General features: G+C 52.2%; 1 protein-coding gene across 1 annotated transcript; it reads right to left on the bottom strand.

Annotated features, from left to right (window-relative positions):
• Positions 1–7,701: 7,701 nt before the first annotated feature.
• On the bottom strand, positions 7,702–22,999 carry LOC135877927 (glycine N-acyltransferase-like protein 3). The gene is made up of 5 exons (XM_065403449.1): positions 22,929–22,999; positions 10,601–10,667; positions 10,062–10,188; positions 9,569–9,689; positions 7,702–8,185 (listed from the first exon to the last, which is right to left on the bottom strand). Exons 1-5 carry the CDS (start codon positions 22,997–22,999, stop codon positions 7,702–7,704), a joined length of 870 nt encoding a protein of 289 aa, XP_065259521.1.
• Between the last annotated feature and the right edge of the window lie 1,052 nt (positions 23,000–24,051).

Here is a 24,051-nt window from a genome sequence, read left to right on the forward strand (position 1 = left end):
CAGGAGACTTGTACTGGGCCCCTTCACCTGGCTGCAGGAGGTGAGCATCCTTACGTCAGTGCAGAGAGACAGGGGCTCGGCCAGCATTCAGTCCCCCCGGTGTGAGGGGTCCACCCAGCCGAGCTGCTGTGTCCATCTGTCAGTCCCAGAGCAGAGCTGCTGTGTCTCTGTGAGCCACGGTCTTATCACTCCTCTTGTCTCCTCTCGGTCCGTTGTCCTCCCCCAGCAAATACATGCTGGGTTCACATGGTCAGCCTGCTGGTGCTTCCGCTTCGTCTTGATTGGTCAGTCCTTGGGGTTCCCATTGTCCTCTCGGCTCCTCCATTGATGTGGGTCAGTTTCCGCCAGTCTGGTAACGCCCATGCACACCTCCCCAGACCGGTCCGTGACACACACAGCTCATGTCTCCTGCTCTGCCCCAGGAGCAGCATTTGAACCCTTCTGCAGCCACTGGGGAGCGGCACCAAAGTGGTAAGTACCGAGTCATGCACACAGTTCATTAAATTATTACAGTTTCCACTTGTCAGCCCCCGATACATGACCAAGGAGTGGGAGACCCGGGGCCATGGGTGCTGCAGCATTTGGCTGCTCAGGGAACTAGGATGTGGCTTTGCTTATTAGGGGCTGGGCTTGTACCACCCCTCCCAACCTTGGGCCATAGAGGAGCTGTCACCAGGCAGGGACGGGCACCATGCAGGATTCTGCTGCCTCTCTGAACTGTACAAACAAGGTTGTTAGAGGGCTTCTTTTTTTACTCACTTACTTCCCTGGTTCTTCTCGCATGAACAGAGAGCAATAATACCCGAAGTTTGAAGGTGCAAACAATTCAGTGTTTATTGGGGTGAACTTTTAGCTAGAAATGATTTTAATTTTTTTCTCAGTGTCCCCCTTCCCAGCTCTGACGCCACAGAGCCTTGCCTGTGGCCCTGTTCCCATTCCCTATTCCCATTCCCTCCCTTAGCAAAACATTATTCCAATTCCCCCCCATTCTCTGTTTCTATCCCCCCCCTTACTTCCTGATTGACTGCAGAATATAAAAACTTGAGTTCTGCTTAGCCATACCGTAACCAATTATTTTAATGAAATTTAACTGACCAATTTTAACATATTGTAACATGATTATTTAACCAATGTGACAAAGTTCGTCCTCTATCTTGGTGGGTCCTGCGCTTATTGGCAGATTTTCTTGCCTCAGAGATTCACCATGTGGGTTGGGGAACAGCCTAGAGACCTTCCCCTCTGGAAGAACCCACAGTCCAGGTCAATTGGGAGGTTTCGGGGGGAACCCGGGCCCACCCTCTACTCCGGGTTCCAGCCCAGGGCCCTGTGGACTGCAGCTGTCTAAAGTGCTTCCTGTAACAGCTGCATGACAGCTACAACTCCCTGGGCTACTTCCCCATGGCCTCCTCCAAACACCTTCCTTAGTCTTACCACAGGACCTTCCTCCTGGTGTCTGATAACGCTTGTGCTCCTCAGACCTCCAGCAGCACACCCTCTCACTCTCAGCTCCTTGCACCTCTTGCTCCCAGCTCCTCACACTCACACCACAAACTGAAGTGAGCTCCTTTTAAAACCCAGGTGCCCTGATTAGCCTGCCTTAATTGATTCTAGAAGCTTCTTCTTAATTGGCTCCAGGTGTCCTAATTAGCCTGCCTGCCTTAACTGGTTCTAGCAGGTTCCTGATTACTCTAGTGCAGCCCCTTCTCTGGTCACTCAGGGAACAGAAAACTACTCATCCAGTGACCAGTATATTTGCCCTCTACCAGACTCCTGTACCCCACTGGTCTGGGTCTGTCACACCAGTTATATCCCACCACCTTAATTGGTTTACACCCAACAAAATTAATTATACAGAAGACAGAAACAATCACAGAACCAAACAGAGATTACACAGACAAATAATAGGGAAGTGATAGAACAACACAGAAATGAGGATTTCACACCCCAGCTATTGATGAGTTCTTGTCAGACAGGACGCTATCAAACTAAGTGTTTTTTAAATCTTCTAGGCTCTTCCCTTTCTCTGGAGGTGAAAAATTGGATCACCTTTTTAACAGCCCAAAACTGCCTTATTTCAGTGTGACTGGTGAGGACGTGACCGTTTGCTTCCCAGCTTATGGCTGCCTTTGCTGTTTAGCCAAAGGCCTTAGCCTAAGAACAGGGCCTCAGACTGTCATGGTGAGAGAAGGCCCAGACACAGGCAGACTGTGATTTTGATTCTTGTTTTGTTCCTCTATAACTAGCTAAGTGATAAGAATACACCTACATTCTTAAAGTCTAGGCCTTTGCTTACAGGCCTGAATATCTATATCCTAATACTCCACCCCTTTTTTCTTTTTTTTCTTTTTCTTTTTCTTTTGGGATCCTTCTGCCCAGGTATCCCTGGAAAAGCATAGGACATATGGCAACACATTTTTTGTTAGGGCCAGGCATTAAGGTGGAAGGTGTTGATATTTTATTTGTTTTACTGCCTCTTTGTGTAGTATAGTGCCCTGCACCTTCTGTCCTACGGGCGTACCACATCTGTTTTAATTAGTGTTTCAGACTTCCCATTATAGCGGGCCCGAGAAGGTTGGATTCCGATTGCTTGTCCCGGCCGGGGAGCCTGTCCTAGCAGCGGCCGCAACCCGCGTGGGGACAGTTTGGGTTTCAGGCCCTGGCAGAGCCCAGCGTGCAGACCCGGTGCGGGGAATCGGGGCAGAGGCAGCCCCCTGTGTCTGGGGATGGAGGGGCCGGGCTGTGGCAGGGTGCGGGGTCTCCTTGTTCAATGCGTTTCCCTCCCTCTCTAGGTCTCCACCATGAGCGAGATGAAGAGCTACTCACAGGCTGTCACTGGAGTGCGTGTGTAACCCCTACTCTCCTCTCAGGTCTGGGGGGGGGGTAGCCCCACAGAACTGCTCTGGGATGGGAGTGGCCAGTTTGAGGGAACCATGGGGTGTGAGGTTGGTGCGCTTACATGAGTCTAAATCACTAGCTGGTGCTGCATGGTGGGTGAGCTCTCCACCCTCTCGTGCACCTTGGCCTGGCCCCGCCCCGCCCCTGGTGCTCTGCCCAGCTGGCCCCCTCCCCTTGGGCATGTTGTGCCCACTGCCCTACCCATCCAGCCCGTATCTGTCCTGAGCCTGGTCTCTCTGGTGACCTGGGAAGGGAAGGACAAAGACCTCCTTGCCCAGGAGAAAGTCAGTGAGTGCCAGTGAGATCCCTCTCTGGGCAGGGCCTCGCTGAGACACCCTCCCTCTCCATTCCTTGTGCTCCTGCGGCTGGGGGGCTCCGTGCGGGGCTGCGGAGCCAGCGCCCCGCCCTGCTAACTGTGGCCCATCTCTCGTGCCTGCAGTTCTTTGCCAGTATGCTGACGTACCTCTTTGTGTTCGTCTCCAACTGTGGGTGAGTGCCCCGCACGCCGTCCCGAGCCAGCTGCAGCCTCCCCCTGCAACGCAAGGGCGTCTGCCTCACCTCTGAGGAGCAGGGGATGCAGCGGCTCCTGTTCAGGAAGCAGGGAGATGCAGCATCTCCCCCCCACATCCTATAGGGTTTGCTCTGGGATGACGATGTTCCGGCCTCTAAGGGGTTAGGTAGAAACCCTTCAGAGGGGGAGCGGACCTGCTGTCATTGGCTGCTGATGTGGAATGTGAACAGCTGGCACCGGCAGGCGAGAGCGCTCTGCCCTGCCCAGACATGGCACCGGGTGGGCGGCCGGGGACGCTGAAGGCTGGCACATTCAGATAAAAGGAGGTGGCTTTTCCCCCAATGTGTGAGGGGCCTGTGGAACTCACTGCCACAGGAGGGAGCTGAGGGGGGTTCAAAGAGGGACTGGACCGTTTGAGGGAGAGCACGGTTAGCCAGAGTTGAGGGGTGCTGAACCTGCTTTGGGCTAGAGCCCGTCCCCCAGGGCTCGTCTACACAGGGAAGCTAAGCTGGAGCGGTGAGTGAAAGTGGCAAAAGCCCCCATGTGGCCACGGTCAGACTGGGATATCGCCGCATACACGGGTCTGGGAAGGGAAAGGAGCCGAGCCAGGGAGAGGCACCGTCCCCCAGGGTAGCTGCAGCCCTGCTGGGGCTGGCGCTGGGAACAAATCACCCCCCACCCGCAGTCACCCCCGGTGAAACACCTCTGGGGCTAGCGACTGGGCGGCAGGGTGGGATGGGGGGGACAGATCATCCCCTCCCTGCTGCAGCTGGCAGAGCCGCGATCCTGGGCTCCGGCCCCATCTGTCCCCCCTCCCAGCCTGACATGGAGCTAGTCCTGGCTGTGCTCGCAGCTCGCCCCCTGCCCCTCGCGCAGGCTCCTGTGGCTCCCCTCTTCCCCAGACGCTTGGCAGCCTCTTGGGCTCCCTGGCCCTGCAGTGCCTCCCGTCCCATGTCACGCTTGGCAGGAGCAAAATCACAGGTTGCAGCCTCCCAGAATAGACCCGGGCCTGTTCGGGTGTGACAGCCGGTCCCTGCCCGCCCTGCAGTACAGCTGGGACTTAGTGGGGTGGGGGGGGGGAGTTCTGCCCTCCTTAATCAGCCCTCCCCACCCCCTCGGGAGTATTGCCCTTGGCCATCTTACTAGGGAGCATCAGCTCTGTCCCCAGGAGAAAGGCTGCTCCCCTGGTGCCCGACTGCCCCGCTGTAGTGTTGGGGGTAGGGGCAGGAAGCTCTTGCCATGGGGGAAAGGACAGGGGGCAGCTGGGGATCCTGGGACCTGACTGAGCTGCCTGGCTCAGGCCCGTTAAAGCGACGTAGCCCAGAAGGGCTCAGACAGGAAGTGGTGCTGGGGAGGCCAGGGAGGTTCTGGGAACAGGCTACGGTGGCCGGCTCACTGCTACTTCCTCCCCCCTCTCCTCTCTTGCAGGCTGGCTGGTGGCCTCCCCCCCTACGCACCCAACTACTCCTCTTGGTTAGACTGCTGGAGCCAGCTGCTCAAGGAGGTGGTCAAAAAAGCAAACAGGATGTTAGGAATCATTAAAAAGAGAATAAGACGGAGAATATATTATTGCCCTTATATAAATCGATGGTACGTCCACATCTTGAATACTGCGTACAGATGTGGTCTCCCCATCTCAAAAAAGATATACAGGCACTAGAAAAGGGTTTAAAAGAGAACTGGATAAGTTCATGGAGGTTAAGTCCATTAATGGCTATTGGCCAGGATGGGTAAGGAATGGTGTGCCTAGACTCTGTTTGTCAGAGGGTGGAGATGGATGGCAGGAGAGAGATCACTTGATCATTACCTGTTAGGTTCACTCCCTCTGGGGCACCTGGCATTGGCCACTGTCGGTAGACAGGATACTGGGCTAGATGGACCTTTGGTCTGACCCAGTACGGCCATTCTTATGTTCTTATGAGTAACATGCCAGCCTCGCCCCAGCCCCATAGCTCAGCGACGCCGTGTGTGGGGCAGTCGTGCCTGGCACTCATCTCAGGGTGGGGGTTATAAAAGGGCTGGGAAGCGCTGGCCCTGTGTGTGGGTAGGAGGCTGGTGGTGCGGAAGGGCTAGGCAGACTGGGGCCTGGGTGACAGGCAGAGGGAAGCTGCCCAGGGCAGGGTAGGGCAGGGCAGGGCACCCTGAAAGCCGTCTCCTCTCCTCTCCGTGCAGGGGAACATGAGCCGAGGCAAGAGCCTGTTTTTCCGGAAGGTGCCTGCGGGGAAGCTGTACGTGTGGGAGGAGAAGCGGTTCCGCTGAGGCCGGAGCTGGGCGAGGGGCCCGGGGCCGGGCCAGAGGCTGGGCCAGATGCACGGAATGATGGGAGAGTGGTGATTTCTATACAGTTTTTAAAATAATGATTCAATCTTGGGAAACGGAGACTGTGTGCAAGTCTGAGAGTCAAAGTTATGGGGCAACGCAGGCCGGCCGGCTGGGGGTGGGGGCACTGCTCTGGGGGGCCAGTTCTCTGGCCGGCGGGGAGGGTGCTGTGCCCTGGTGGGACTGTGCCCTGGCTGGGGGCAGGGCTGGCTCTACCCCGGGTCTGCCTGCAGATGTGCCCCCCCTTCTCTGCTGTCGGTTCTGGCTGTGAAGGAGACACCCCACACTGGCTGGTTGCCCCCGGCTGGGACCCACAGCGCTGCTCCCGGTCGTGGCTCCCCAGGATCAGTGCTAAGCCCCAGCTTTTAAACCACTCCTTCGAGGAACCCTGTGACGTGCCAGCCCCCCAAGGGGTCTCTCTTCCTCCAGGGCCGAGCACACGGCTCCAGCCCTCCTGCTTCACCACGTCCCACTGAGCCAGACCCCTGGAGAGACCTGGCTGCTCTTTGGGGACCAGTGTCCCCAGCCAGTGTTTGCAGTGACATCCCAAAGCCTTTTCCACACAGCACACGGTTTATTGGTCCCCGGGAACCCGGCCTGGGAGGTCCCTGGGGCAGCAGAGAGAAGTGAAGGTGAAGACACAGGCCAGGGCCCCACCCAGTCAAGCTGCTGAAGAGCCAAACATGGATCCTGTCTCTCCATCTCTTTCAGTCCTAGCTGGGAGCTCCTGAGTCCCACCAAACGCCAGCTCCTCTTCTTTGTGGAGCCTCCGTTGATCTGGGTTGGTTTTGATCCTGAACGCCCAATTCCTGACCCCCAGCCATGTGACACTCCCCCTCCTGTCCCTGCTCTGCCCCAGGAGAGGCTTTTTAACTCTTTGGCACCCACTGGGCAGACATGAATAGTACAGTGGGAAACTGAGGCACACAGGCATCAAAACTATTACAGAAAATTCACTCTTTGTCCCACCCCCTGATGCATGTCCCTGGGGCCTGCAAGGAGCCAGAGTGCCCCACCCCCTCTCCACACTGCTACTGACCTACCAGCAAGGGGGAGGAGAACCTGCCATGTCTGCTGCGTGTGGGGGGTCCTCTCCCCCAACCCAATGGCTCACTGGCTCTGCACCTGGGCCCAGCTACACGGGGAGGAGCAGCCTGTGCACTGAGCCTGGCAGGGGGCAAGTCAGTCCCAAGTCACCTGCCCAGGGCCGAGGACGTCCATTCTGGGGGGAAGGGAGAAGAGCGCATGCTCCTTTCTGTGTTCCGGCACAGCAGGGCTCTACGATGGTGTCCTATGGCCACTCCCCTCCCACGTGTAGTGCACCATCATCAACACAAGCCCTGGACTGGCTTTCCAGCTGCCTGCTGACCCTGGAGCAGCCGTGCAAGGCCAGCACCTGTCCCCTATCACCACAGGGGAGGTAAGGGGTGGGCCACAGCTGGGACATGTGGTTGGAGCCCAAGGGAGCTTGCACCAAAGCTCTGGCAAGACCAGGTGCAGCTCCTGGAAAGGGGACCCCCCACCACCACAGCCCCAGCCGAGCAACAAACTGCCTGGGGAAGGGAGCGGGAGAGCGCCCCCTGCTGAGCCCACAGCACAGGGCACGGGGGCAGGACTGTGAGCAGAGAGCGCCCCCTGTTGAGCCCTCACCCTGCTCTCTTTGGGGCCAGCACTGACTGCCGGGGAGAGCGCCCCCTACTGAGCCTCTGCCCTGCTCCAGGGGATAATGGAGCATGAGATAATCTCCTCTACTAGGCCCCGGCTTCCCAAGGGCTGACAGCTGAGCTCCCTTGGTGGCTGGTCAATGTGTATCCTTTTCGGGGGGGGCAGGTCCCTGGTCATGGCTGGGCTGTGTCCCCATCTCCTCCCCTCCCCCAGGGCTATGTACTGCTGGAGCGTGGCTGTCCCCCAGAGCTGGGTGCAGGGCCCTAGGCCGTGTCCCCTTCTCCTCCTCTCCTCTTCCCCCATGCTATGTGCTATTGGGCGTGTCGCCGTTCCCCAGAGCTTGGCGCAGGGTCCTGGGCCGAGTCCCGGGCACTGGCTGGCTGGGACTGGGTGAACCCAGGCCTCACCACCAGCCGGGAGAACACCCCAGGCAGGATGTGGAAGCCGAGGCGTTGCAGGGTGTGCAGTGAAGGCTCGTTGTGGGGCAGCACTCGGGTGTATACAGGGAAGCCGCGGGCATGCAACTGTGCCGCCAGCATCCCCACCACGAGCTTCATGTGGTGCTGGCCGCGATGCTCCGGGAGGGTGTAACCGTGTGTCAGGGCAGCCAGCTGGTCAGTGAGGGACCAGGAGATGGGGGTCCCCTCAGGGGCCAGCAGGCAGGCGTTGGGGAAGTGGCGGATCAGGAGGCACAGGTAGCGCAGGCTCCGGCTGTTCCCCCCAAAGTTCCAGGTGTCTCTGAGCAGCATGGCGTGGGCGGGGGACACGGGGGCCAGCCTGAGCCCCTTGTCAGGCCTGCAAGACAGGGCAGGGGGGAGAGAGACACAGGACGGGGTGGGGTGAGCACAGAGGGGGTTCACCTGGCAAGGGGAGGATGTCAGCATGTGGGGGGCAGGGGGAATAGAACCAGCAGGAGAAGGGGTAAGTCTAGGGGAGGGGAGCGGGGAGCAACCAAACATGGGAGGTGTGAACATAGGGGGATATTGACCCAGCTTGGGGCGTGGGGTGCAGTGAGCTGGGGGTACAAGGGAATGAGCCCGGGGAGCAGAATTTGAGCTGGTATGACATGGCATAAGAGAGGAGCAGTGTCCAGTGATGCCATCCTCTTCCCAGTTGTGGGGCTGAGATGGGCTGGACAGAAAAATGGAGGGGATGGGGGGTTGCCGAATCTCAAACTGGGGGGCATGGAATGTATCCTGAGGGGGAGGGGTGTGCCACCCAGCTCGGAAGGTAGCGCCATCGTCAGAAGCAGCCGAGACCGACGGGTGGCATGGTATGGCATTGCCATCCTTACTGCTGCGTAACGTTGGGCCTTTGCACTGGGAGGGGAGGCTATGGCAAATTCTGGGGTGGCTATAGCCCCCATATCGCTCCTCCCAGTGTCCCCCATGGAGGGGAGGGAGGCTGGAGGGGGAGTGACCTGGCACAGGGAGAATGGGGGGAGGCTGAGAGAGGATAGACCTGGCGTGGGGGAGAAGGGGGAGCCCTGGGGGAACGGGATCAAGTCAGGCCCTGGCACATGCGGGGAGGGGATCGACACACTCCCGTGGCCTCAGCACAGGGGCTGTCTGACAAGGCCCAGTCCAGCCCCAGCAGAGTCATCGGTGCCAATGGGCCTTGGCTAAGCTCAGCTCCCTGAGATGAAAGCACCAGGGCTCAGTGGGCAGCAAACCCCCTGCCTGGAGACCTACCCACTGACAGGAAAGGAGGGACCAGGGGACTCTGTGCTTGGAGCCCCCTCCCCTCAGAGGGGACGGCTCTGGGGTCAAGGACCCCTGGCTGCCCGTCCCAGGATACTGAAGGGTTACAGGCTGCCCCTCCCCCTGCTCTCCCCATCCTGGGACCAAGGAGGTTCCTTGGCCAGGCTGGGCTGCCCCTGCCCCCTGGCGAAGCTCTAGGGCTGACTCAGCCCTGCCCCGGAGCAGGATGGGAAATCCTTGGCAGCATGTGCCCAAGGCCTGGGGCTGTGTGTGGGGCCGTGGTGATGCCCTCACTCTGCCAGCACCGTTAGCCTGGGGAACTCATTGCCACCAGATCTAGGGCACAATGGAGGGCTCTGGCCTGGCACCCCGGGGTCCTTCCCTTCCCCCAGCCCCGCTCCCCCCTCCAGCTAGCAGAGGCTGGTTGTGTACATTGCCCCATTCTCTCTCACACATCCCATATCTCGGGGGCACCTACCGGTACTGGGGCATGGCAGGTGGGTCTGGGTGCAACAGCAGCCGGTGCGGATACGTCTCCATCTCAAGCCCCCTGGCCCTGGTGATGTCCCTGATGGTCTCGTATACCCCATCCTGCAGCCCTGCAGGGACAGCCATGCGCTGTCAGCAGGGGCCCCTGAAAGGTGCCCATGGACGTGGGGGGCCCAGCCCGGTAGGGGAGAGCAGCAGGGAGGGGCCAAGGGCTACTGTGAGCCGGCATGACCCAACCGGGGGTTCCCAAGCTTGGCGGATTCAGGATCCCAGGTCTGGATGGAGAAGGGGCCCAGGTGAGCTCCTCGGGGCTATTGCCGCGTGGGGGGGAGGGGCCCAGGCAGGCTCCTCGGGGCTATTGGCCTGTGGGGGGGGGGTAAGGGGCCCAGGCAGGCTCCTCAGGACTATTGGCCTGTGGGATGGGGAGCGGTCCTGCCCCCCATGTGGCAGGTGCTGGACAGAGTGGGGCTGGAGGGGGTCACCCTGTATCTGGAAGGCCTGGCCCCAGTCCACAGCGCGGCTGTTCTCCAGCAGGGCCCGGCAGGCGCCCTCGTCCCGGTAGAAGGTCGTGTACAAGTTGGTGAAATAATCGCTTGGGTCTCGCGCCACCTGCAGGGGGGACACTGTCTGTGGGTGAGCGCAGCCTCTGCCCTCCCCCCATGACCCTCAGGGAAGGCATCGGGGAAGCAGGGCACAGCGAGCCCCAAGTAAGAGTTTGAGGAGGGGGGAAGGGGCCCTGTGAACGGAGCCAGGGGGCTTAGGGGAGAATGGGAAAGGGGCTCTGGGAAGCAGAAAGGGGAAAGAGGCTGTGGGGAGGTGGGGCAGACAGAAGGGGGAGGGGTAGAGATGACACCAAGCAGGGAAAGGGGCAAGGAAGTCGGGGAGGGGCAGTGATGGCATGAGGTGGGGGAGGGGAGCAGGGCAGTGATGGCGTCGGGGGGAGGAGGGGAGCATCCAGCAGCATGATGTCGTTATTATGGGACTTCTTGTCATAATCCTGGTGGGGGTACTGGCATCTCACAGGGATCACTTGTCGGCTCTGTTCCTGTTTGGTAATATCATGGACTCCCAGGACGACAATGATCTTGCTGCAAAAGCCGAGATCCACATGTGGGTTGTAGGGGCTAGAACATGTATATGGTATGGGATGCGCACATGTGGGTCTGACACAGGAATATGGCTACTTATGGGGACAGGGAAGCCTGGGGTTTAAAGAAGTGATTTCGGACTCAGCTCCCAGCCAGTAAAAATGTAAAATATCCATTGACACATTGCTGTGTCTGATCCAGACCCAGGACTGGAGACTGGCTGTCTGGGGGGCTGGGGAATGGGAGATGAGGCCTTTTCCCTCTAGCAGAGCTGGCTCCGTTACATCAGAGGGAGTGGTGATGAAATGGCTAGGTTCATGGGGTGGTTTAACTTCCCATACCTGCCGGTGGATAACCCAGTCCCAGAGACAATTCGCCCAGGGTTTTGGCACAAGTAAGTGCACTGGAGCCCAGGTGCCATTTACCGGTTCCGAAGCTTGGAAGGTACATGCAACAGAGTCACAGTTTTATTTTGACAATGTTCACGTATTTCTCCACTTCCACAGCTTGGGTGGCACTCCCACAGTAGTGGTAAGGGTTTTAGGCCACCGCTGATTTAAAACATTGGTTTGCATTTTTTTTCTAAGGGACCGTTAAAGAAATCCTGCATTTGACTACAAGCTGAATCCCAGACAGTGTTCTTTCCTGCTAAGGCAAGGGTGTTTAGTTAACCCTGCCTCAGTAAGGAGGCCTGATGCTTTTTCCAAATTTTCCAGGCGTTTTTTATGGTTTTGGGCTTTGTCTATTGTTCAAATAGCGGCTACTGTAGTTAGGTCATGTAAGATTCCTTCTACTACACCTCCCTTTCCCCAATAAAAACTTTCCCACTGCACAAGCTGGGCCAGTTGAATGGCCGCTTTCTGAAAACAATTAGGGTACTAGGTAGTTATTTGGAAAGCAGAGAGGGAAATGAGAAAGTGGTGGTTCTTATAGTAGCATTTAGCACAATTCACCACTGTAAACAACAATTCCATCGGTAGGATGTGCTATACCACATTTGTTGTTCCGAGACTTGAATTTCCCTGAGGCTACGGCCAGACAGATTTGTATGGGAATTGGAGAAGATATGAGGGGGAGTAGCTGGGGAGCGGGGACTACAACAATGGGCAACCATATAGAGCCGGAATACACTGCAATACGACACAGGCCAAACTGGAGGCTACTGATTGGCCAAGATTACTTTTTCCCTCCCCACCCCAAGTTCGTTAAGGAGGAGAGGCTGAGAAATATTAAAAGTTTCATCTTCAGGTAGTTTTGGCTAGCTTCCGCAAGCTATTCTTTAAGATTTCGTAGTCTTAGTTCACTTAGCTGTCCGGCAATGAGGCTGCAAGGGAGGGGTTACCAGCACAATCACCTTGCTTGGTTGGAGGCTTTATTGTGGCCTCAGGTGGAGAAGTTGTTTTCTTAGCAAGGTCCGAAGGCTTAATGGATTTGTCAGCGGACAAGAGTCCCTCAGCATGGGGCGAGGGCAGTTCTTTGCTGATGGACCCTTATGCAAACCCAGTGCCAGGTTTCAGCGAGTGGCAGGACTGCTGTATATAAAAAGACCTAACACATTTCGTTAGTATCTGACTATTGTGTAATTTATTAAATGACTGTTTATTTGAGCTAGGCCAGCAGGGCACTGTTGGTAGCTGCATTGGGTGCCCTGGTAAAAAATTTTTATGAGGGCTGAATCTGGTCCTCTGATTGGGAGTGGCCTTTAAAGGGCATTTGGCCATACTGGATCTGTGAAGCTGCACACATACTGGATCTGTGAAGCTGCACACATACTGGATCTGTGAAGCTGCACACATACTGGATCTGTGAAGCCGCACACATACTGGATCTGTGAAGCTGCACACATACTGGATCTGTGAAGCCGCACACATACTGGATCTGTGAAGCTGCACATAGCTCTTTTATAATTAGTTCAGATATGCCAGATTGTGATACAAACTCCTTAAGCAAAAACCCCATAACAGCCCCCGCATGACATATTTTACCAATGCAAAACTGTTGCAAAACCTCCGTCCAAGATCCTGCATTTGCCCTTCCTCCATAAGAAAACACACCACCAAAACTAACACATAGTAATGTATCTTCCCGTAAAAAAGGCAAATGCCTGCAACACTCAAACACCTGAACAAATTAATCCAAATATTTAGAAAGAGTTCTTAAAGAGGGACTAACACATACTTACAATTATAACATGTAAACATTTGAATAAAATTAATTCAAATATCTAGAAAAAGTTTTTAAAGAGGGAAAAGTGCTGTCTGCCCAATCATCACGTCACTGGCAGTAGTGCTGGGCCACAGAGGAAAAGTTTTACTTAACTGCAGCAATCAACGGTGCACAGTCATCCGGTGATGCACGCGAGCAAATAGGGCCAGAGCACCTGAGGCGCAACCGTCCAGGGAGTGCCAAAGGTGTACAGGGTACAAGGTGTACCCAGCAACACTTCCAGATTTCTATTTGTGGCTTTTTAGTTGATATTAGCCTTTACTTGCTATTTGTTACCAAAACAGATTTAAAATTTTCCATTCTTTTGGCTTTGACTATTTTGCTGCAGCCACAACTTTGGTCTTTATTTTAAACACTTTAAATTTTGTAAAGCATTAAGTTACTTTAAGGATCAAATGCTAAATACCAAAATCAAACAACACTAGAAAACATCTTAAACTTATAAACAAAAAATTATACACACCAGGAGCGTTTCTTAACAAATTTAACTAACTTTTTTTATATAGTCAAATGATTTTACCTTAATCATTTGATTAATATCCTTTTGCCTGGATTACCTTACAGACACTCCCAAAGGAATGGCTGCAAAGAAACCAAGAATTTCTTTTTTTAACATTTATTCATAGTTTTACCGCTTATGCCATTTGTGATGGGTTGGATTACAGAAACCCCCCTTGGGAGCTGCCACCCAATGTACCAAGACTACTTCTGCTCCTGTTTTCCCTGCCAGCTCAGGACTCCAGCACCCCGTCTTGCTGAGCCAGACACTCCAGTCTGCTCTAACACAGACCCAGGGTCTGAATCACTTGTCCCAAAGCTGCAAGTTTACCTGAAAACAGCTCACAGTAGTGTGCTTGTCTCTAGCACTCAGATGCCCAAATCCCAATGGGGCCTAAACCCAAATAAATCCGTTTTACCCTGCACAAGCCCATGCAGGGCAAACTCATAAATTGTCTGCCCTCTATAACACTGATAGAGAGATACATTTTATATTTCTAGTTTTAGATACAAGAGTGGTACAAATCAGATGACTATACTCAGTAGATTATAAACTCTGTAATGATACCTTACAAGAGACCTTTTGCATAAAGCATATCCCAGTCACGTTATATTCACTTATTACCATATTTTTTCCCTAAAACTATTCCAGTTACATTATATTGACTTATTATTAAGTTTTTATAAAATCATATAGACTGCACAACGTCACATCATTATTTAAGCAATTACTATTATGAAAGGAAAAAAGCAAGAAGCCAACCCTGCAATTACTTAATTTCCACCAGCAACTACAGAGTTAACCCCTCAACCCCCCCCCCCTTAACTTCCTCAAACTGCGGTTGCCTGCCGGTTTGGGCCCAATCCTTTTTTCTTATGGGCACAGGCATTGTTTTACTATCAATTCAGCAGGGAGGGTGGGCTGTTTTTACCAACCCTCCTTGTAGAAGAGGATAAAATATTTAACAAAGCAATTACTATTATACTTAAAGAGTGGTTAAACAACACAACAACACTAAAACACTTGCTATCATGCTGGAAGAATAGTTAAACAACACTAAAATCTATATTACACAAATTAGAACACTGCAATAAGCTCTGCTCTCTCTTCCGGGGGAGAGCAATCCTTCCCTCTTGCTCCTTTTTAAACCTGGGTGTAGCCTCACCCCTTTCAACATTCACACCACTGGGGAGGATTTATAAGGAAGGTCCTCGCATGCACCCTGTCCGGCAATGAGTTACCAATTCGCCCTTTAGGGGAACGGGGTAGGATGCCCGATTGCCCCAGGTTTTGGCAAACGATTTCCAGGGGCTCCCCTTCAAACACAGCAAGGGGAGGGAGCTCACTCCATACGCGAGTCCTTGCTCCAGAGGAAGATTTGGGGAAGGGTTTTGGTCGTAGGCCAATCACACAAAAGTTTAGGAAAGCTTTGGTCCCCGTACACCCCTCCCCCAGCAGAGAGCACCGGCCCACCTTCAAGAGAACGGGATGGGATACTCTGCTACCTAGGAGTACGCGGACGGATTCCTTGGGGCCTCCCCACTCTCCGAGTGAGAAGGGACACAATTGTCACTTAACGGGTAAGAAAAGGGTGGGGACCTACTAGAGCGGGGGTCTCCGATTCACGGTCCCTTACCCCGCCCGCAGCTGGTCCCGGAGTCACCTTGCGACCTACAATCACACCACACCTAAACCGGGATCTTTGCTATAACAGTCCTTTCCAGCCCCCAGCCTATTGCTAGTGGGAGTCCTGTCAATCCCCGGGCCGCAGGTCTCATCAGTTCACACAGCCTATTGCTAGTGTGGTCCACCAGCCTCTTGCTAGTGGGAGCTACTCCGGCCCCTTCGGCTGCACCGGGACTTCCTGGATTACGCCCTAACTCCTGTTAGAGTCCAGGCAGTGGATTCCGCCCCCCTTCTACTCGACTCAGGGGATTATATCCCACCTCGCTTAAGGGGTCCACCCGCGTCCTACAGGTTCGGTGGATTACGCCCCTACTCACTATGGGGTCCACTTTCCCGGGGTGCTCCTGCAGCCGGTCCCTCACCTCCCTCTGAGATCACCACTGCCCAGAGGGATATGGCCACAAAGCTAAGCAAGCAACAATATAGAAAGCTTAAAAAGGCAAAGCATAGGAGTTTGGCGTACTTCTTGTTCTTATTAAGATTAGAAACCCTCTCAGTTGTTTACCTCTAGTCCTCGGGCCACTCAGTTCTTGAGTCAGTGGTGGTTTCCTTTATATCCCAGAGAGATCACCTAGCCTATTCAGCCTCTGTTCCTGCCTGAAGAATCTCCTGTCATCCGAAACTTGTTTTTATTCTGGGCTGGCACTCTAAAAGTGTTTAAAAACTGCCAGACGGATGTCCCAGTAATTTCACCGAGGCTGTTCCAAGGAAACCGTTGGGTCTAAGACCTCATGTACACACCACAAAACAGACAGTCCCCTACGCCCCCCCCAGCTTATAGCCTAAGGAAACAATGATAGAGAGAGCGCAGCATGATGCAAGAATTTAAACAGACAAGTTACAGAACGGACACACACAAAACAAACAGGCGTCAGGCAAATGAGTCTAACCTTAAAAGGTTCGGATCACAGCGCGTTCTCACCTGAACCTAGAGCCTATGGGCAGCTCCTTACCGAATCCCAAATAGAGACAAGGGTCTCTTACTTGGCGCCTGGGATCAGTGTGGGAGCGGTCCACGGTCCTCCGGTCCGGTGGGACGTCGAGTGATCCCGGACGAGCCCCCAAATTGTCGTGGAAAGAATCACCCACGCAGTGATTTTAGTTCACAGACTCAGAGCCTGAGGCCTTTATTGCAATACATACCAACGCGTTGGGGTGCAGTTTTTCAAACTGGCACCCCTAGTAAGAGCTCACAGGCTACTTTTATTCCATTAAACCACAAGCAGGGTACAAACAATATGTCATGAATTAAATCATTGGGGGCAAATCACAAGCTGAGCAAGGGTTGAGCACGAGCTTTGGGGACAAATCACAAGCTGGGCAAGGGTTGAGCATGAGCTGATCACGAGCTAGGAAGCAGGGGTTGGGGTCAATCTTCTCACCCCCCTCCCTACCCTCTGACTTAATTTCCGAGGAGTGGGTGTTTGTTTGGGTAGAAGGGCGCTTGGTGGTTTCCGCAGGGGTGGTGCTCGGCCCTAGCTTGGGTACATTTCTCAAGACTTGGACTATGTCATTTTCCGGGGGATTTCAGCAAAGGCTTAACGGGGAGGGGTTTCCAGGGGAGCTTAAAGGAGAGCTATCATTGGTTAAATTGCAGATAGCTGGACTTGGAAAATATTGCAAATAGTTATAGCAGCAAGGATGATTAACTCTCTGCAAAACAATTTACAAATCACAAGCATCTTACGTTATTTCCGTAGCTTCTTACATTATTTCCGTAGCTTGCGGTTATCATATTTAATCAGTTATGAACATATTTCATTAGTACTGCTGCGGGGGGGGGGTTTATTCTCCCATTCCCTCCTCTGGACATGACCCTTGACCGAGTTTGGCAGAAAACTGTGCAGTTTAGTCTAGTTTAAGTTTTAGGCCTGCCCTACTCTGTGCAAAGGCCATCAGCATAACAGATCTCTGTTGGAGGGTTTATTTTGGGGCCTTCAGATTCAAAGCTCTGGCTATCAAAAAGAAAGGCCCCCCCCCTCTATTTCCCCACACGTTCCGCGAGCACCTTGAAGAGACTGGAGTTGGTCCCTATCAGCACAGACACATCAGAGGTCCCTTTAGGGTCAGGGCATATTAATGCAGCTGTGTCCACCTCTTCTCTTACCCCAGCAACCTCCTCTGGGAATTCCAGGTGCACTATGACATACCCTTGGTAGGGGTATTCATCCATGCTGAGGCCACACAGACCAACGCCAGTCAGTGGCTGTATAGGCAGGTGCCTAAGCATCTGTTGGTAGAATGACTGAAATATAATAGTCACTTGAGATCCAGTGTCAAGCACGGCTTTACACTCCGCCCCTTCAATCTTCACCATGACCTCTGCTCGAGGCCCTATCAGTCCTGCGGGGATCCCAGCTGGACGGTCGCTTCTGGGGGAATCTTCAAATCCTGCAGGCCTGGGTGGTCCCCGTCCCCGGACTCTCTGGCAGCTACCGGATCTCTCCCAACTGATCCTCAGCTTTCCATACACTAAGGAGGGGTTTTCTTCATTATGGCACTTGCCAGCACTGTGTCCATCCTGACCACATCGGTAGCAGAAGAATTGTCCTTTCCCCCTTCGCCCAGGTGGGATGGTGGCTCTAAATGCTGACTTCTCCATCGCCACAGTCAGAGGCGCCTTATTCCTGGAAGTCTTAGCTCAGTCAATGGTGCTTTGCAGTTCAGCTATCCGTTCTGTCAGGGCCTGCATTTGTTGGGCAAGTTCCTCTGTGGTGCTCACCATCAGTACACTGGCCGTTTGCAGTGGTGTTGTGCCGGCTGGCTCCAATGTTTGGGCTTCCCAAAACTCGCTGGCAGCCTGCCTTTCTTCCTCTTCTCTGACCTCCTTTATCAGCTGGGAATAACTTGGGGGATGCTCCCGTCGTTCTCTTAGCCGGAGATGGAGTAGAATCGGGTTCTGATACTGAGCTCCTCTTACAATTTGAGCCAGTCTGGTCTGATCCATCTGTTCAGCAGTCACTGCTCCCCTCATGACAGCTCTCTGAAGCAGTCTCTCCAGCCTCTGTATATAGGCTGAAATCTTCTCGCCAATTTGCTGTCGGGAATTAAGGAACTTACAGTAACTGTCTTCAGGGCCCTCTACGCTCCCAAAGGTATGATCAAGGGCCTCTAGGCAGTCCTTCACACTGACCCCAGGGTCAATGAGCTTCAGGGTGCGAATCACATCTAATGCTGGGCCACTAAGGCTCTCTATTAGACATCTTGGCTTTTCTGCATCAGGTACGGCCCACTCCTGCAGCATTTCAGTGGTATGCTCCAACCAGGGTTCAAACTCCTCTGCCCCAGCAAATAATCTTAACTCACGACAAGAGTTTAACATAGCCTGGGACAGCACAACCTTTTCCAATATTTGCCCCAGTGCTTTTGCCCAATCATTGGCTGAGGCTGTGGCCCCTGAGCTAGAGGCTGCAGGGCCGGGGCCCAACAAACCTGACATATTAGCCATTATACAAACAGTCATTTCCTCAAAATATAACCACAATTGTTTCCCAATGCAGTGGAACACTCAACAGGTGCTTGCGAGGGGTACTGACCCAGGGAATCCCGGACGAGCCCCCAAAAGTAACCACACCAGCCAAAGTAACCACTTTCAGTTGCTGTTGTTCCATGCCAGGCGAGTTGGTTTGCCTATGCAAACAAGATCAGCCCCTGGAGTTCTTTTCCACACTCGCCATAATTCACCACCAGATGTCAGGGTAGAGTTCATCCTGACTCTGCTTACACAGATATATGTTGGGGAAATAATACAGCGGGGCACAGACTATCCAATAAGTTCTTGGACTGCATTGCAGACAACTTTTTATTTCAGAAGGTTGAAAAAGTTACTAGGGGGGAAGCTGTTCTAGACTTGATTTTAACAATAGGGAGGAACTCGTTGAGAATTTGAAAGTAGAAGGTAGCTTGGGTGAAAGTGATCATGAAATCATAGAGTTTGCAATTCTAAGGAAGGGTAGAAGGGAGTACAGCAAAATAGAGACAATGGATTTCAGGAAGGCGGATTTTGGTCAGCTCAGAGAGCTGATAGGTAAGGTCCCATGGGAATCAAGTCTGAGGGGAAAAACAACTGAGGAGAGTTGGCAGTTTTTCAAAGGGACACTATTAAGGACCCAAAAGCAAGCTATTCCGCTGGGTAGGAAAGATAGAAAATGTGGCAAAAGACCACCTTGGCTTAACCACGAGATTTTGCATGATCTAAAAAATAAAAAGGAGTCATATAAAAAATGGAAAGTAGGACAGATTACAAAGGATTAATATAGACAACACAGGAATGCAGGGGCAAGATTAGAAAGGCAAAGGCACAAAATGAGCTCAAACTAGCTACAGGAATAAAGGAAAACAAGAAGACTTTTTATCAATACATTAGAAGCAAGAGGAAGACCAAGGACAGGGTAGGCCCACTGCTCAGTGAGGAGGGAGAAACAGTAACAGGAAACTTGGAAATGGCAGAGATGTTTAATGACTTCTTTGTTTCGGTCTTCATGGAGAAGTCTGAAGGAATGCCTAATGTAGTGAATGCTAATGGGAAGGGGGTAGGTTTAGAAGATAAAATAAAAAAAGAACAAGTTAAAAATCACTTAGAAAAGTTAGATGCCTGCAAGTCAGCAGGGCCTGATGAAATGCATCCTAGAATACTCAAGGAGCTAATAGAAGAGGTATCTGAGCTTCTAGCTATTATCTTTGGAAAATCATGGGAGACAGGAGAGATTCCAGAAGACTGGAAAAGGGCAAATATAGTGCCCATCTATAAAAAGGGAAATAAAAACAACCCAGGAAACTACAGACCAGTTAGTTTAACTTCTGTGCCAGGGAAGATAATGGAGCAAGTAATTAAGGAAATCATCTGCAAACACTTGGAAGGTGGTCAGGTGATAGGGAATAACCAGCATGGATTTGTAAAGAACAAATCATGTCAAACCAATCTGATCGCTTTCTTTGATAGGATAACGAGTCTTGTGGATAAGGGAGAAGCGGTGGATGTGGTATACCTAGACTTTAGTAAGGCATTTGATATGGTCTCGCATGATATTCTTATCAATAAACTAGGCAAATACAACTTAGATGGGGCTACTGTGAGGTGGGTGCATAAGTGGTTGGAAAACTGTTCCCAGAGAGTAATTATCAGTGGTTCACAGTCATGCTGGAAGGGCATAACAAGTGGGGTGCCGCAGGGATCTGTTCTGGGTCCGGTTCTGTTCAGTATCGTCAATGATTTAGATAATGGTATAGAGTGCAAATATTTAGATAAGAATGTGCGAGTTTCTAGTCCAAGTTTAATGTTAAATGCTTGTTTCAGTGTTGTTTGCGCTCCCAATCTCCATTTTGAATTTCACGTAGTGCCAGCAACCTGCCATTACTGGCTACATGCGGCTGCCTGCGGCTTGCAATACATTTTGCTTTGGGTAATAAATTGGAAATCCCTCCCATTCCTAGATTAATAACAGATGTGCCGCCAGAAACTGACCAGGCTCAGGGGCGACCTCTGCCTCTTGTGTTTCTGATGCTGGTTCCGTGGTGGGCAGCCCCTCTGGGGGGGGGCATCAGAAAGCCCCTCCGAGTAGGGAACCTGGATGTGCCACCTCATCCAGCACGTGAGGGGCACGTTATAGGTAACGTTATAAGATTCTGCTGTATGATGTTTGTGATGTTATCTGATTAAAATATAACCATATAGATCATTGTTGCAACCACTGTTATATATTTGCAAAAAATCTTGTACAAAATGTGGCATGTAAGATGTCTATGAAAAGGTTATGATTTGCTGAATATGATTATGCTATCTGTATGCACGTATCATTTTTGTATTTGAAGTTATGAGTATTGGCTCTATACCTGGATTTCAACTGTTTGCTCCTGGGGTAACACCCACAAGGTATTTAGTCTGCACATCTTGGAGGGACTATTCAAATTAAGGTTTCAGAGTAGCAGCCGTGTTAGTCTGTATCCACAAAAAGAACAGGAGTCCTTGTGGCATCTTAGAACCTAACAAATTTATTTGAGCATAAGCTTTCGTGGGCTACAGCCCGCTTCATCAGATGCATAGAATGGAACATATAGTAAGAAGATATATATACATACAGAGAACATGAAAAAGTGGAAGTAGCCATACCAACTGTAAGAGGCTAATTAATTAAGATGAGCTATTATCAGCAGGAGAAAAAAATCTTTTGTAGTGATAAACAAGACGGTCCTTTTTAGACAGTTGACAAGACGGTGTGAGGATACTTAGCATGGGGAAATAGATTCAATATGTGTAATGACCCATATTAAGTGGCTCATCAAGAAACACTTAACCGACAGTTGACCATGGGAGACCATGTACACTGAATGGACTGTCCTGCAGATGTGCTGTCTGGGGTACAGTCAGGTGTCAACAAAATCAACTGGACTATATCACTTAGTTAAGCAGCCATTCTTTGACAGGAAGAAGGATGTGAGCGAGAAATTTACATCTTGGCAAACAGACTCGCTGTTGCCTGAACCCCAGCTAGAGGTGATTCTCAAAGAGGAGCTAAAGGTGTAAAAATGAGGAACAGATGCCCCAAATCACCTCTCTCTCTCTCCTCATCTCTACTCACGGCATCAATAAGGTTTGAAAGACAAAGGAAGCATCACTGAACTGGGGGAGTCGTCCTGGCTGAAAGAATCCAGCCAGACAGTCGTGAATACACGGCGAGAGAAATCCATTTGCTTTAAGTTCACTTAGCTTGTAAAGTTAGGTATTAGTTTGCATTTTATCTTTTATTTCTTTGTAACCGATTCTGACTTTTATGCCTCATTACTTGTAATCACTTAAAATCTCTCTCTCTCTCTCTCTCTGTGTAGTTAATAAACTTGTTTTGTTGTTTTATCTAAGCCAGTGTGTTTGGATTGAAGTGTTTGGGACCCTCCACTTGAGATAACAAGATTTGTACATGTCATTTTCTAGTAATGAAATGATGGACTTTCTATGAGCTTGTATTGTCCAGAAGGAGAGAGCTGGGCAGTACAAGATGCATATTTCTGGAGACAAATCTAGGACTGGGAATTTGCTAGTGTCACTCTGCAATATAATTCAGGAGTAGCTGGCTAGAAGCACTCATATATTCAGCTGGGAGTGATTTTGCATGCGAGAAGCCGTGTGTGAACAGGCCAGGAGTGGCTGCTCTCACAATGAAGCAATGTAAAAGGCTCCCCAAATTGGAGAGCTGAGGGGACACAGCTGTCCATCGGTCCAGATTGTACCCTGAGGAATGTACCAATCACACACGACCCCATCAGTGTAATAGTGAGAAAATGGTTGTTGGACATGTAACGTACCTGCCTGGGCGCGTTTGGGCACATCAGTGTCCCGTCGCCTCCTGATATTGATGCCCTAGGCCTAGCCACTGGCTATTCCGAATGCATCTGCTTTGGGCCCTCTTGCCTGGATAGCGCGTCTGCCCCCATGACATGTTGAGTCTCCATCTCATGCCTTTGGAGGGCTGTACTCCAGCGTACCAACCAAGAGTTGGTGCCTTTGGTTCTGTGTAGCCACGCTAAAGGGGGGCAGTCAGTCAGTACCCAGCGCCTCCGGTTGAATGGGTAGGGTCCTAGCTCTCGGACAACCCACAGTTGCTGAGCATTCATGTTCTATAACGGCATCATTCCATTCACTTGGAGTCCGTTTTCTGCTCAGAAAGGCATGGGATGCTGCTCGGTACCCTCCCCTGCTGGCATCATCAGCGCTCCCAAGCCTGTGTTGGATGCGTCAGTGCACAATTCAAACACCTGGCCAGAGTCCGGCTTCGCCTTCCCTGACAGAATTTGTTTTACATCTTCTATGCCCCATCCTGCACTTTGACACCTTTACACTTAGACCTGCATTCTACCTCTTCCACACCATTCCCATGTGATCCTTATGCTCTGGCAAGGAATTGCTGAAGACTGCAGTATCCTCCATGTAGGCACGAGCTAGGTCCTGTCACCCAGCCACTTGATTCGCAAGCGTTTGAAAGGTGGCTCCAGCATTCATTAGCCCAAATGGTAATACTTTAAGCTCAGAAAGTCCCAAATTGGTTAGGAAGGCACATTTTTTTCTGCATATCACTGTTCTAAGACGATGTGCCAGTATCTCTTTGCTAAATCCAGGCTGTTCGAGTCTCTGTCAGAGCCCCACCTCCTCCTGCACTGTGATTCAGGGTCTCTTGATTGAGATAACCCACCACGTCTGTAGCCACCCTCTGGCAAGGGCACTCCTTGTCACGGACCTACAGGGTCTGGTCTATGCTCCAGCCTGTAATCAGTCCCCTGGGAGCAACCTCTTTAGCGTGTGTGCTGAGCTGCAGAGACCCACACAGTCCCACAGGGGCAGACCTGTGGCTTCCGCAACTCTGAAACTGGGCCTTCGGCACCAGTGACCCCTGTCTCCCTGCAGCAAATCCAGCCAAAGCCAGACTCCTGCAGGAGACTTGTACTGGGCCCCTTCACCTGGCTGCAGGAGGTGAGCATCCTTACGTCAGTGCAGAGAGACAGGGGCTCGGCCAGCATTCAGTCCCCCCGGTGTGAGGGGTCCACCCAGCCGAGCTGCTGTGTCCATCTGTCAGTCCCAGAGCAGAGCTGCTGTGTCTCTGTGAGCCACGGTCTTATCACCCCTCTTGTCACCTCTCGGTCCGTTGTCCTCCCCCAGCAAATACATGCTGGGTTCACACGGTCAGCCTGCTGGTGCTTCCGCTTCGTCTTGATTGGTCAGTCCTTGGGGTTCCCATTGTCCTCTCGGCTCCTCCATTGATGTGGGTCAGTTTCCGCCAGTCTGGTAACGCCCATGCACACCTCCCCAGACCGGTCCGTGACACACACAGCTCATGTCTCCTGCTCTGCCCCAGGAGCAGCATTTGAACCCTTCTGCAGCCACTGGGGAGCGGCACCAAAGTTGTAAGTACCGAGTCATGCACACAGTTCATTAAACTATTACAGTTTCCACTGTCAGCCCCCGATACATGACCAAGGAGTGGG

This window comes from Emys orbicularis, chromosome 4 (assembly GCF_028017835.1).
Source record: "Emys orbicularis isolate rEmyOrb1 chromosome 4, rEmyOrb1.hap1, whole genome shotgun sequence".
In the NCBI taxonomy this organism is placed as follows: Eukaryota; Metazoa; Chordata; order Testudines; family Emydidae; genus Emys; species Emys orbicularis.